At 34.5% G+C, this 14,516-nt stretch overlaps 1 protein-coding gene and 1 long non-coding RNA gene across 2 annotated transcripts in view; one reads left to right on the top strand and one right to left on the bottom strand.

Moving 5' to 3' along the window:
* Positions 1-3,889: 3,889 nt before the first annotated feature.
* LOC143566519 (uncharacterized) overlaps positions 3,890-14,516 on the bottom strand; it is a 29,199-nt gene continuing 18,572 nt past the window's right edge. The window contains exon 3 of the long non-coding RNA XR_013141247.1: positions 3,890-4,077. This is a non-coding gene — a long non-coding RNA (uncharacterized LOC143566519). The remainder of the gene's footprint in view (positions 4,078-14,516) is intronic.
* Positions 7,097-14,002, top strand: LOC143566530 (putative pre-mRNA-splicing factor ATP-dependent RNA helicase DEAH4). The gene is made up of 16 exons (XM_077053206.1): positions 7,097-7,365; positions 8,252-8,344; positions 8,436-8,540; positions 8,991-9,208; positions 9,702-9,754; positions 9,868-9,984; positions 10,157-10,248; positions 10,356-10,442; positions 11,139-11,353; positions 11,461-11,553; positions 12,293-12,416; positions 12,523-12,673; positions 12,795-12,864; positions 13,165-13,325; positions 13,458-13,633; positions 13,752-14,002. The coding sequence occupies exons 1-16, from the start codon at positions 7,160-7,162 to the stop codon at positions 13,897-13,899; spliced, it is 2,109 nt and encodes a 702-aa protein (XP_076909321.1). The 5' UTR covers positions 7,097-7,159; the 3' UTR covers positions 13,900-14,002.

Here is a 14,516-nt window from a genome sequence, read left to right as displayed (position 1 = left end):
TTTTCTTGCCCTTTTTGTTTTCTTCATTTTTTTTAACGACTAACTAACGCCGGGTAGTCTGTACGCGGCTCTCATTGGCTAAAGGTAGCCCGAGCCGGCTACTAGTCCGAACGGACGGCGCCCCTAGCGGTCCACTTGTTGAGGGATTCACCGGATAAAACCCGACACCCACGCCTGCCAAACGGCACGACAGCGAGGAGCCGGTAAAACCGGGTGAGATTAGGACTCGAACCCTGGCAAGTCAGGGTCATCCCTCATATCTCCCATATAAGTTGGTGGTAGTGAGGTTTGATCCTCCTACCTCTCACTTGTAAAGCGAGTGCTCTACCATTGAGCCACAACCAACTTATTCTTCATTTTAATAATTGAAAACGTGTTTCATAAAATAAAATAATAATAATAATAATAAATTCACTTTCGAAATATGTTATTTAAATGAGCAATTGTTAGACAGGAAGTTCGTTTATGTTCACTCATTTAATAAATAAACGAACATGAATAAAAGTTTGTGTTCATTTAATTAAAAGAACAAGTGTGGACAAATATTTCGATCGTTCGTTTATGTTCGTGAATCGTTTTTTTTGTGAAACTTCGGATGAATCATCTAACTAATTTTTTATATTTGTTCATTTAAGTGTATTTATTTATATTCTTCACTTAAGTGTATTTATTTATATTCGTTTATGTTTGTTTTGTTCATATATATACATATGTGTTCGTTTATCTTTGTTCGGTTATGTTAATTTATGTTCGTAAACTATTTGTTTCGAACGAACAAACATAAACACGGATATTTGTTTGATTAAGTGTCTGTTTTTGTGTTCGTTGGTTCGTTTAAAAAGCTTAGCCACATCAATGTCACGAACTCGCAATGGGTGAAAAACGTCTCACAAAGAATATGTGTAATGGTTTCACCCATCTAAATAAGTTACAATAAATGGAGAATGGAGTAAGTTTCTTATCTATTAGTAGAGAGAATAAATGCCAACGGGTTTCTATAACTTACTTATTAAAAGGTTCCATGAATAATTAAAAGATATATTTAATTAAATTATTACTCCTAATCACCACTTAACAACATCTTATATTCTTATTATGTTGTGAATTACTTTATCTCACAATCCTAAAATCAACCTCACAACAACATTAATACCCAAAACATCTCAATCGTTGACCATTTCCACTAATCAATAGAATTTGTTAACTTAGAGTTCAAATTTTCCAAGGCATCACACCTATAAATCACAAATGGAACCACCTACAACCAAGTAACAAGTAGTTCTATATGATTTTTAAAAGATGGCATAAATGTTACCAGACACAGTCACTGCTTGTCACGGTCGTGAACAACCATGATGCACGTAAGGCCTTGTCATTATCATGACAAACTCAAAAATTGGAAGTAGATACGCGTTTGCTATGTTTCGGCTAAGATGAAGCAAATTATCCATTTATTCAGAGTAAAGTAAGTCGTTTGCAGTAACTTTAAAAAAAAATGGTTCTTTTCTATATGATCAAGATCATGAGAGAACCTTTCTGAAATTGAGAACTATTTTGGACCACAAAAAATTTAAAAATAAAAAAAATCATAAAATAAAAAAATACACAAAAATCAAAAAAGTTAAAAAACCAAAATTATTATTTTATCATCCCGGTTTCATAAAAAAAAAACTCGGTTTAGCTAAATTATATACACATATGTATACTATATACATATATGTACATTTACATGATTTTTTTGTACACATGTGTATAATTTAAGATAAATGATACTGTACATATGTGTATATTAAGTAACTAAAGATTATATAAAACTATACATATGTGTATAATACGACGTTTTTTTTAATTTTTTTTTATTTTTTTCATTTTTTTTATTTTTTTTAATGAAACCGGAATGAAATATAAGAATTTTGGTGTTTTTACTTTTTTAAAATTTTTATTATTTTTTGTTTTATGATTTTTTTAAAGGTGTTTTTAGTAGTCCAAAATGGTTCTCAAAGTTCTCAAAATGCAAAGGGTTCTCTTAGGATCCTTACCCCTTTTCTATAAGCTAGTTATCTTGCTTATGCGTATAAGCACGAACATAAAACTCATTAAATAAGCAGATCCCAATTCCCAAACACCCACTAAATAGTAACCAACCTAAAAACCTACACAGATAAACTAGAGGTACACAAAATGCTCAGTTCCGGACACGACCCGAAACCAATTCCTACCCGTACCCGACCCGCAGGTACGCCCTGGTATTGGGTTTCTCCCCAGACATGTAACCGGACCCCACCTGGACCCTCTGAAACCAGTTCCACCTTTACCTAGTCAAAACCCGATCAAATACCCGACTATACCCAGAACCGGTTTTTACCCGTTTTCGGTTCCTAAAAATACCCGGTTTGTGCACCTCTAGGATAAGCATGCATAAAACAGCAGAAAACAAGAAAAAAGGACACAAATATGAAAATTACCAAAAAAACATTGATGTCTTGAAGACACCTTTGTCTGATCAACTTATGTCATCTTATAAATATGGTTAAAGAAACAAACATGTTACTGGGCATCCTATAAAACAAAACCTATTTGCTTCTTAAAAAAGAATACAATTAAATTCATTTTTTTTTCTTACAATAAATGAAACATTAATCTAGTGCACACCTAATCTGCGGAATGTACACAAAACATGAAGAGAAAGAAAAAAAAAACGAATCTCGGATCAATACATTCCCTTGAAAACAGGATTTGTTCTGCATATGCTTGCGCCGTATTCCTCATACTCTGCTTTCGTATGGCAAGCCTGTTCATAAAATTGTTAATTATTCAATAAATTTTAAGAATAAAAAGATAAAAAGTGTATACAGGTGGGCCTGGTTCGTCTAGTCCTAAAATGATTTTAACTGGTAATTCCCTGTCTAAAATATAACCGGAAAACAAACAAAAAGAGTGTATGTGTGGGCCCGACCCGTTTCGAACCCGATTATAAATTACCCGTTTGCCCACTACCCAACCCAACCCACTATTGAGTTGTCAAACCATTGTTCTTGCTAAAGTGACAATAAAATGAAGAATACCGTAAGTATTTATCTGATAATTCAAAAAAGAAAAAGATGAAATATTAACAGGTTGGCATGGCCCGTTTTGGCTGTGACTATGAATTACCTGTTTGAGGGCGTCCATGAACCAAAATAACCGACCCGCAATCAAAATAACCAGTTTTTACGGTTCTGTTATAAAAGTCGTTTCGCTTTTCGGTACATTCAAAATCAAAACCGAGCCAGAAAATCGTATTTTCGGAAAAAAACACAAAACCAACCGTCGGTTTTGGGTTGGGTTTAACTTCTTTTATGGAATTTTTGAATTATTAGAGTCGTTATTTTTGAATGTTAATACTTTATAAGAAAATAGTAAATGATGTAGCCCCAAAATTTAAGAACTCTAAATGTATAGCAATCAACTAAACATTAGTTAAGAAAAAAAATTTTAGGCCCAAACTTTCATGCTCAACTTCATTATATTGGGCCAATTTTGTTTTTGGCCCAGCATTTGCAAGCCGAATGGCAAAACCAAATAAAAACCCCAATGTGAAAATCGATGAGTGAAACCAAACGTTTTCAAATTTTTGTTTTTGGTTTGGTTGAGCCCAGAACCAACCCATGCACACCCCTTGATTTGATCCTGTTAGGCTGTTACCCAGCCCGTCTGTCTGTCCATTTTGCCACATTTAGTTACACGCAACTGCACTTTGGTTTTTTTTGTTGCAAATAAACTGTTGTGCTTTGCTAAAATGCAGAGAGTAATTTTAATAAATACCGTAAAAAATTCTGGTGTGGATGCAAGAACCGAGCCTCCAAACCACGCTGCATATCTCTGGATAGGATGACTGACTACATTGAATTCCATTTCAGCAATAGATTCAGGTCCGATTAAGCCGTTAAACGTCCCACTAAAGACCCTAGGAGCATCTCTTTCTAACGCTTCAACAATGGAATGAGCTTCCTTCTTTTTACCATTCACCCTCTTACTCGCATCTCGCAGAAACGACATCCGCTTAAAAGAATTCCAAAACAGAGGATGACGCGGTACCTCTGACACCTTTGGCCTGACAAATGTATGTATCATAAAAAAATGCTAGTATATATATAATAAACTTACTTACAGAAAAATATGAAAATGTTGTACCTTAGCTGAGGTTCAAATTTTACCAATCGAGATATTAAATCCTTGGCTTCTGGAATGTGTTATACCAGGGAGAGATTCACCATGTTGTTGTCGGCCACATTGTTTTCACTTTCACCTAACGAATGTTTTCCTCGAGTCAAAAGAAAGAAGAAAACACAACCTAGATTAAACACATCCATGGCTGGCGTTTGGGGCAAATTAAAAATTTGTTTAGGCGTTCGCCATCCTGGAGTTCCTGAAACTGACATGTAACAAACCAAGTGAAAACATGATCTAAAAATACAAAATCAAACAAGCTAAATATATATTTCTAGTTTACCGGTATCGTCAGATCTTAATGATGTCTCATCCTTAGCAAGGCGCCTGCAAGTACCCACAATAGAAAGTTTGGCAATATCGGTTCCGAATTTATCTATCAACACGTGGGAAGGGTTCAGATCCCCGTAAATAATCCTTCGATCATGCAAGTGTTGAAGGCCATCAACAATGTTCCTACAAAACAAACAAACAACATTAATACATAAATACAAGTACAAACGAAAAATGCCCAACAAACACTTCCATGCATCGATCACTCACTCATAGGGATGGCAATGTGTCGGGTTTAGGTATTCTCAAACCCATACCCGGTTATTAAAGTCCATCCCAAACCTGTCGGGTTTTAATCGGGTAATTACCCGTCGGGTTTCGGGTTTTCCCATCGGTTTTCGGGTTTCCTATCGGGTTTTGATAAAATACCCGTCGGGTATCCCCGGCTCAAAACCCGCCTGGTTTTGACAAAATATATTAATCGATTACAATGATGGTTACCATAAAGATAAAATATCTCAAATAATTAACATAAACAAGTTTCGACAAATAATATATTTGGAATATAGTAAGCTATATCGGGTATATAATCGGGTAATCAGGTATATTAGAAATCCAATACCCGTCCCAAACCCGTGAAAAATTTTAAAACTAATCCCAAACCCGTCCCAATATTTATGCCTGGTTCAGGTTTTCTCATCGGGTTCGGGTTTCATTGCCATCCTTAGTGAGTCACTCACCTCATCAAGCCCAACAAGTAAGGTTTAGGGTATCCGTTTTCCTCCAACAAGTCCGCATAGAGCCATTCGTTCTTCACCAAGTGATGAAAGTCGTAATCACAAAGCGATACCATAGCGTATATAAAACCCTCAGCTTCTTCGATTGCAAACAAAGAAACAATATTCACACAACCTTCCCCCCCCAACGCCCAAGATTTTCATATCCTTGTCTCTTAGCATTGAATTGATCCTCCGACATGCGTTTCACAGCTACCTCACGCGACCGACGTGGGTATGCACCTTGACAAACAACTATTCCATTGCTTCCATGGCCAATTTCTTTATCAAGAAATATTTGGAAAGGAAACCTTATCACTTTCTCCCTGTCTTACTCCTCCATCTGTACAGATTATTAATACGTTAGCAGCATGCATGCATACGTACAAACGAACAAAACATTAAAACCCTAGAAACAAACAATAAATATATATCTAGTGTCGATGATCTAACCTGCAACTCGGATATTATGGATTGCGTGTGAAACAAGGAGAGAAAAAACAATAAAATCCTGATATTTAAATCCAAGAATTGTCGGCTAAGTTATTTGTTAGTTTTCTTTAAATATAAAAATGGATTGGGCCGCCATAAGAGAAAAGGCCCAGTTGATTAAGAATGCCTGACAGAATAGATGTGAAGACAGTCATAATAGATATGTTGGTCGACATAATAGATATGAAGGCTCCGACGGATTAAATTCGTTGGCCGACTGTTTATTAAACTGTCGGACTGGCCGTTTAAAGGTTTTTAAATCGTCGGACCGAGTGTTTAATAAACGGCTGACGTCAAAACTGAACGGCTTTTTTTTAAACGGTAGGGTCAATCTTTTAAGTGTATATGCGTCAAGATATGGTTGGTTTAAAAACGTGTCAGAAAGATCTGTCGGGTGTCAGCTATATTGTGGCGGATCTTACCATTTAGAAACGGGTCATTTTGGGTATTTTTTTTAGTTTGGGGGCTAGTCAAGTAATTGGTCTGGTCAAATGTGAAACGTAAAAGGCCCCAAACGTTAGATGAAGTTGAGTTTTGCATCAATCAGCTCGTATCCTTTTTTGATCAAAAGCCATAAAACATCAGTTTGAAACTCAAAAAAAACTTAACAACGTTAAATGTTTTTCATTGAAAAAAAAATAGTTAAAATGTTGGACCATTAGTAATTTTATAGGTGAAATTATTACTGACCAAATACATAAAAGACTAACAAAGTACACACTATAGATAAGATTACATATTATGTACGATAATTACCACTCTATAATATTACTAATGACTCGTTGGATGAAAATAAAACCGTAAATTCATATATGAGCAACACATTTGAAACAGAGGCAAGGTAGGCTAGGAATGAGCAGATTCGTACCAAGTTTTGTGTTTACGGTACCTATATAGTTTAGTATCAATATTTCCCGAATTTTGCCTTCAATACTGATACTGGTAATACCGGTACCGATTTCATCCATAAAACAGACAATATTCTAGCAACAATTTACTCATGCTGATACAAATCCATCAAAGCTAGTGGCTTGTGGCTATGCTAGCGAGGACCTTGACCTCTTTTGTACTTCTATATATTAATCTCACACCATACAAACGAGTTTGAGATGTGCTTTGGCTCGTTTATGGTACTACACGAGCTTAGACTCTTCATAGTTTTTTTTCTCAAAAATCATAAAAATAATAAACAAAAAACATATTTAAATTATTAATTAAAAATTAATAAACGAGCCAACCGGGTTTTCGTCCCACCATGTGTACCTACTAATAAACAAGCAGAACCCGAACCCGAACTTAAAAAAACAACTCCTTTCCGGTGTTTGTTTCGTTTGACTCTGTTTCTTTAGCAGAGGTTTTACAAATCAAAACCCTAGAATTCGAAGCGGTAGATTTGAAATTGAAATTGAATGGCTTCGAAGCAGCTTCCAATTCTGCAATTCGAAGAGAAGATACTGCACACGGTGGATCAGAATCCGGTTGTGGTGGTCATCGGAGAAACCGGTTCCGGCAAAAGCACTCAACTCTCTCAAATTCTACACCGAAGTGGTTACACTAACTCCGGCGCCATCGCCGTCACTCAGCCTCGCCGTGTCGCCGCCGTATCCGTCTCTAGGTATTATTATTATTAACTATTAATTATTAGTTAATAATTAATAATTAATATAGCTAAATAATATATACTCGAAGTCGGCTGAGCTGAGCCTGTGCTTGACTAGGCTCGAGCTCTACTCATTTCCAGCTCTATTTCTAAAGCTCGAATTCGGCTCGGGAGTTGCTTTTCAGGCTCGAGCTCAGCTCGTCTTCTATTAAATAATTATTATTATTGTTATTTATTAGTATTATTACTGCTATTATTATTAGTATAACTATTATTTGTACTATTATTTGTTTAGTATTATAGTATTATTATTGCTATTATTGTCACCATACCAATTACAGTGCCTGTGTGAATGTGATTTTGAAGTGTAAATGAGCTGAGCTGAGCTGAGCCAAGCCTGTGCTTGACTAGGCTCGAGCTCGGATCATTTAACTTTCAGAGAGATCCAGCTCTACTTGTTTCTAGCTTGAATTCGGCTCGTGAGTTATTTTTCAAGCTTGTGTTCAGCTCGTTTTTTATTTAATAAAGATTTTATAATATATGTATAGTGACTATTAATTTTATATATATATACATACATATATATATAACAAGTATTTGCTATTTTTATCATATTTTTATGTATAATAATAGCTATTCAATTAGTATATCTTAAATATAATATTTTTATAAATAAAGGCTCATGCTCACAAGCCGGCTGGAGCTCAATCAGTGAAACCCGAGCCTGGGATCATTTATTAAACAAGCTTATATTAAGGCTCCGTTCGGATTTTTTCGAGCCAATCTCGAGTAGGTCGTGAACGGCCTGGCTCGTTTACACTCCTAAAGTGATTATTATACAGTTATTATGTTCTATTACTCTTTTTTTTTTTTGTTAAAATTTTGGTTTTTGAATTTACAGGAGGGTTGCACAGGAGCTTGATGTTCGATTGGGTGAAGAAGTTGGTTATGCCATAAGATTCGAGGACAGGACTTCAGAGAAAACTTGTATTAAGTAATAACCGACTTACCTAATTCTTTTGGTATATTTATTATTTGATGCCTACATAGTGAATTGATTTGTTGATTATGTTTTATAAAATTAGGTACCTTACTGATGGAGTGCTTCTTCGTGAAAGTCTTTCTGACCCTGAGCTTAAACAGTATTCAGTGATAATATTGGATGAAGCTCATGAAAGGAGTCTAAACACGTAAGATCTTGTCTTATATTCTGTAACTAAGACTGAACTATATAAAGATAATGCACTAGTATTCATGAAGCATTATATTTTTTTCTTACTTTATGATTATGCTGTTATACCAGTTCATTAGTTATTATTGTCTTGGTGATAGCGTCATTATATTAATTATATGTAGAGTAAATGCCCATGAAACCTTACACCATAAAATTCTTGTAACATTTACAAGGTTAAAAAAGAAGTCATCAGATTATTCACAAATATGCCTTTTTTTGCATGATTAAGTCCCCAATCTACAAAAAATAAGTCTTTCTTTTGCATGATCAAGTCTCTAAACTTTATAGAAAGGACCTTTTTGTTAAGTATATCAGTTTTATTAAGTTTAGGGACTTCATAATGCAAAAGTAAAGTTGAAGACTCAAGAGCTTATGTGTGGATTAAATACATGATATTATGTTTTAGGGATATATTGATGGGGTTGATGAAGCGGTTGATTAAATTGCGTGCCTCCAATTTGAAAGTGTTGATCACTTCAGCTACTCTTGATGGTGAAAAGGTGTCAAAGTTTTTCTCTGATTGCCCGATTCTAAATGTTCCTGGGAAATTGTTTCCTGTAGAAATCTCTTATAGTGCAGAGCAACCGAAAAGTTATATCGAGTCTTCTTTGAGAAAAGCTATTGGTAAGCATACATATCTTTTATCATTCACCATGATCACCATAGTTGTATGATTGATTTTGTGCTCACATTTGCATTTCATATTCAGTAGATAACGTGTTAGGGGTCTGTGGGTTTGCTTATTAAAACAATTTAGCTGCGTATCGTGTTTTTAAAAGCAGATAAGCACTTTTGAGTGTATGAATGAAGAAAAGTGTGAATGACATCCATATACTTTTAGGTAAATTGTAATATAAGTTGTTTTCAATAAGCAGTTTGAAATTGTTTGTTCCAACTGATTATTCTTTGTGGATTCCAAATTACAGTTTTGCTCTTCGAATGAAATGTAACCATATTTGTAAAGTTGTAAGTTGTTTAAATAAGCAATACCAAAGTCCCCTCAAAGTGCATCATTTTTCTGTTGCTTTTTTTTTAAAATAATTTTTTATGTTATATGCTGAAATGCTAAGTTGCTGATTACTATTTTTGGGACTCATGCTGGTAAACTTTTTTTCAGATATACACGTTAATGAACCCGAAGGGGACATTTTGATATTTATGACCGGGCAGGTAATTTATATTTCATGTCTTATAATACCTGCTTTTGCTGTAATAGTTTTTTTCTTACACATTGTTCTTTGCTATTTATATTATCTATTGGAAAGTGATAAGATTTTCTTTAGGATGACATAGAGAAATTGGTATCTAAATTGGAGGAAAAGATTCAAAGCCTTGAGGTAGGATCTTGTTTGGATGCATTGGTCCTCCCGCTTCATGGCTCTTTGCCACCTGAAATGCAGGCATGTGATAAACGTCCCCCTTATTCAATTATTTTTTTTCTTTCTCTGATTTTGATTATTTATTCTTATGTTGGTGACATGTTACTTATTTTCACATTTAGCTAATCTTTTCCTCATTTCTTATACAACCATTTTCGCTATAACTGATGTTGAGTCTTGCTTGTTTCTGCAGGTGCGAGTATTTAGTCCTCCGCCTCCAAATTGTAGGCGTTTTATTGTGGCTACAAATATTGCTGAAACCTCATTGACTGTTGATGGTGTTGTGTAAGTGACTTCATACTTGCAAGTTGCAAGGGAGTTTGTTATTGTGTCAACTTAACAACATATTAAAAACATGGTTTTGATTTAAAATGTTGCTTTATCATTCATAGGTATGTCATCGACTCTGGCTATGTGAAGCAACGGCAATATAATCCATCAAGCGGAATGTATTCCCTCGATGTTGTTCAGATTAGCAGGTAATAACTAATTGTATAGGTTTGACTATTTGACTTAATTTTCATAATTTTTTTAAAGACATTATAGATGTCCACAAATTAAGTATTTAATTTCAAGATAAGTTTAGATGAAATTAGTTATGTTTATTTATAATTCAATCATTATTCTAGACAAACTTTGATTAATATAGAGTACAAATTAGATGACGCATGTCAGTGAATTTTATGTCTATATATTTCATGTTTTGATCATGACGAATACAACAACAAACATAATGCTTTTAGTTTTCTCATGTTTCTACAATATCTAAGCAATCACGCACACGTTTCTTTTTCTTGCATGCTTTTATGATTTAAATTGTATTACTTTCCTGAAAAATCTCATTTTTAATTGACAATCAAAAGTTTAGGAAAAGTGTAGGAAAAACCTTATGGACTTTTGTTGATTTAACACACAATTCCCTGAACTTTATTGCATGGTTATGTCTCTAAACTTTTAAAATTCAACTAAAAGGTCCTTTATATAAAGTTTAGGGACTTGATCATGCAAAAAGGAATATTTGTCCAAACAACAAGGACTTGTGTGCGGTTTTTTAGCTTTTAGCGGAAGCACATAAGGTCCTTTCAACAAATTCTTCATCTTCTTGTTGGTTTGTAACAGTTGATTTTCTTGTAAATAGAGTATTTTCTGAATTTTGTTTGATTATTTAATGGAAGGGTGCAAGCCAACCAACGAGCAGGGCGAGCTGGGAGAACGAGACCCGGGAAGTGCTATCGGTTATACCCATTGGCTGTTTACCATGACGATTTGCTGGATGCTACTGTGCCTGAAATACAACGCTCTTCTCTAGCTGGAAGTGTTCTTTATTTAAAATCACTTGACCTTCCTGATATTGATATTCTTAAATTTGACTTTCTTGATCCACCTTCACGTAAGTTCTTTATTTAAGGTTTTAACGGGACTCTGTTCACTTACACACTTAATATGTCCGATTTTTCCACGAGCTCATAGGATAACCTTTCATGACTTTTGCTGCAGTTGAGTCTTTACAAGATGCTCTTAAGCAACTGTTTTTGATTGATGCCATAGATGAAAATGGTGCCATCACGAGGATAGGAAAAACTATGGCAGGTATTGCATTGTTCTCTTAATTGAAGGCTAATTGTATTATCATGCTAAATTTTTGGGATAAAGCATGTGGACGCCTCCATATTTCTTTTAGTTAATGAGTTTATATGCCACCAAGTTATGCATTTGGTTTAATTTATACCAAATTTGAAAAAAAAAATAGCCGGATGATGAAATGGCCTTTTTAAGTTTTTGAACGTACACAATTTTAACCTATAACATGTTGACACCTCAGTTGTATCTTTTGACTCTTCAATGCATTGTCATCCGAAATATATTTGACCAGAGTCGCTATAAATAAATTCGATACATACTTGGGTGGCCTATAAAGTAGTTTAGATGTATGGGTGGCCTTAATGGATAAAGTTGAATACTCGACTGGCCTTGAGATACATTATCCCTAATCTTAATATGGGAGAAAAAAAACAACAGGGTTGCCAAATTTGTTTTATTTCATTATGACTGTGTACGTTGATTCAAGTGTATAACAGAAAACATTAGCTTAAAACGAAAGAGTTTAAACATGTAACTTGAAATGCTTCCTATAAAGCCTCTTGAAGTTGAGTCATTTCATTAAAATGATGTGTTGCTCTTGAAGTTTATTAACTTCTATAATCATATTTGACACACATATTTTTTATGAAAAATCCAACATGTTCATGTTGAGACACTAGAAAATTGAAGTGTACTATCTGCCATTAATTTTTTTTCACTGTTGACCTGTTTAATATTCTTTTGATAGAGCTTCCTTTGGAACCTTCATTAGCAAGGACTTTAATTGAGGCAAATGAAAATGATTGTTTGACCCAAGCTTTGACTGTAGCTGCTATGCTATCGGTTGAAGGCACACTGCTTCATGGACGAAGGTATAATTCTAAGCATGCTACTTGTTTACCTTACACTTTTTGATATACATTATAATAGCATCATCAAGGTGTTCAACTTGTTTATGCATTATTTTATGATTTGCAGTAAAAGCAGCACAGACAAAAAGAGGAAGCCTCCTCCCTCAGAGCTTCCTGACGGTTTGGGATTGGGTGATCACATTCAGTTACTTCAAATCTATGAACTCTGGGACCAAACTGACTATAGTATTGACTGGTGCAAAGATAACAACTTACAGGTACTTTTTTTATTTATTTTTTTACCTAGAATCATTAAGGGGAACCAATGTGTTGTGTTATATGCTATTCTTGCTCAATAGCTTGGACTTATACAGTATACTTTGTTATGTGTATATTCAGATACGGGGGATGCTATTCGCCAAAGATGTCCGTAAACAGCTGTCTCAAATAATGCAGAAAATTGCAAAAGGTCAGCCATGAACTGACTTAAAGTAACAGAAAATATATTTACTCAAGTTTTCATATTATAAGATGCCAAATAAACGAAAGCAGACATCATGCACCAAGATTATTCTAATTTCACAATAATAACATTTTTTACGCATTTACTTTTTTTTACAGGATTTTTTTTAACGACTACTTTTACAGAAGATGAATATGATGTTGCTTAATGTTTTGAAAACAAAAGTGATATCGAAAATTTAGAAACACGTGCAAGAAATTTTGGATGGATCTATATGTAGTTAATCTTTGTATGTGTATGCATCAGGGAGCTTGGATGTAAAGAGAAAGGAAAGACGGAGAGATAGAGAACATGATTACAAGAGTTTAAGGAAGTCTCTGTGTGTTGGATATGCAAGCCAGCTGGCTGAACGGATGATTCGTCACAATGGTTATCGAACTCTTGGCTTCAAGTCTCAGCTTGTTCAGGTAATAATAAAAGGGTTTTTTATAGTTTTTTCCTGATATTAGCATCCAACTTCAGTTTAGGTGCAAAACAGAAGCCAAAAAGAAAATAAAACGGGTTGTAATTATTTTGTTTTTTATCTTTTTGTTATGTAGGTGCATCCGTCTTCTGTATTGCGAACAGATGACGAAGGAATGCTTCCGAATTATGTTGTATACCATGAACTTATTTCCACTTCACGCCCGTTTATGCGTAATGTTTGTGAAGTAGAGATGCAATGGGTTACTCCAATATTGCAAAAGCTTGACAAAATATATGTCAACAAGCTCAGGTACATAACTCTCTCTCCCTCTCTCTCTCTCTCTCTATATATATATATAATATATATATATATAATATGCAGACATGTATATGTCCATTTAATAATTCTATTGTTATCTTTTAAGCAGTGGTGGAGCCTACCAGCCCATAGAGAACACCCAAGAAAACCCGAATATTCCCATTAAAGAGGTTAACAATGTGGCCCCTGCAGATGACTCCAGCAGTAGAATACAAGCAGCCCGTGACCGATTTCTTGCTCGTAAAGCAGGCAAATAAAATGGAAACTTTTGGTACACTCATTTTATAACCCCAAAATGCAGTATAGAAACACTCGATTTGCAACAGTTTTTTACACAATGTAACCTGTATTTAACTAACATTGTAGTTATACTAAAATTTTTGAATTTTTGATCATTTAATTAGCATGCTAATGGTTAACCGCATGATCTACATGCAACACGAGCCATGGTGGTGATCTAGGGAAATCTTTTGGAAAGAGAAACTGATGTTTTAGTATTTACTATTTACTTAAAGAGCCATCGGCTTCGGATTTATCTTCCATTTGACTTTTAAAGTCAAACATATTGATTTTGACTTTTAAAGTTAAATGTACTCCTTCAGTCCCAAGAAAGTTTTCCACCTTTCTCTGATTTTAGTTAGAAGAGTGTTTTGACTTTAAAGCAATTTTTTTCAAGTTTCCCATTCTTTCTTTCTTGTTGACAGCCTTTTGAGATAATAAGAAAATTTGTTTTATCAAATTGAATTTCATAAGACAGTCCGCAACATACGCATTTCTAACATGCTAGCCTAGTCAGTATGCCACATCAGTTTTCCACCTATTCTTCTCAAATGCACATTTTAGCCTCAATGTTACCATTTTCATTCTTTCTACA

The sequence above is a fragment of the Bidens hawaiensis genome, unplaced genomic scaffold (genome assembly GCF_021521415.1).
Source record: "Bidens hawaiensis isolate Kalapana, Puna unplaced genomic scaffold, B.hawaiensis_p1.1 tig00022900_1, whole genome shotgun sequence".
In the NCBI taxonomy this organism is placed as follows: domain Eukaryota; kingdom Viridiplantae; phylum Streptophyta; class Magnoliopsida; order Asterales; family Asteraceae; genus Bidens; species Bidens hawaiensis.
This window is presented reverse-complemented; position numbering and strand designations above follow the sequence as displayed.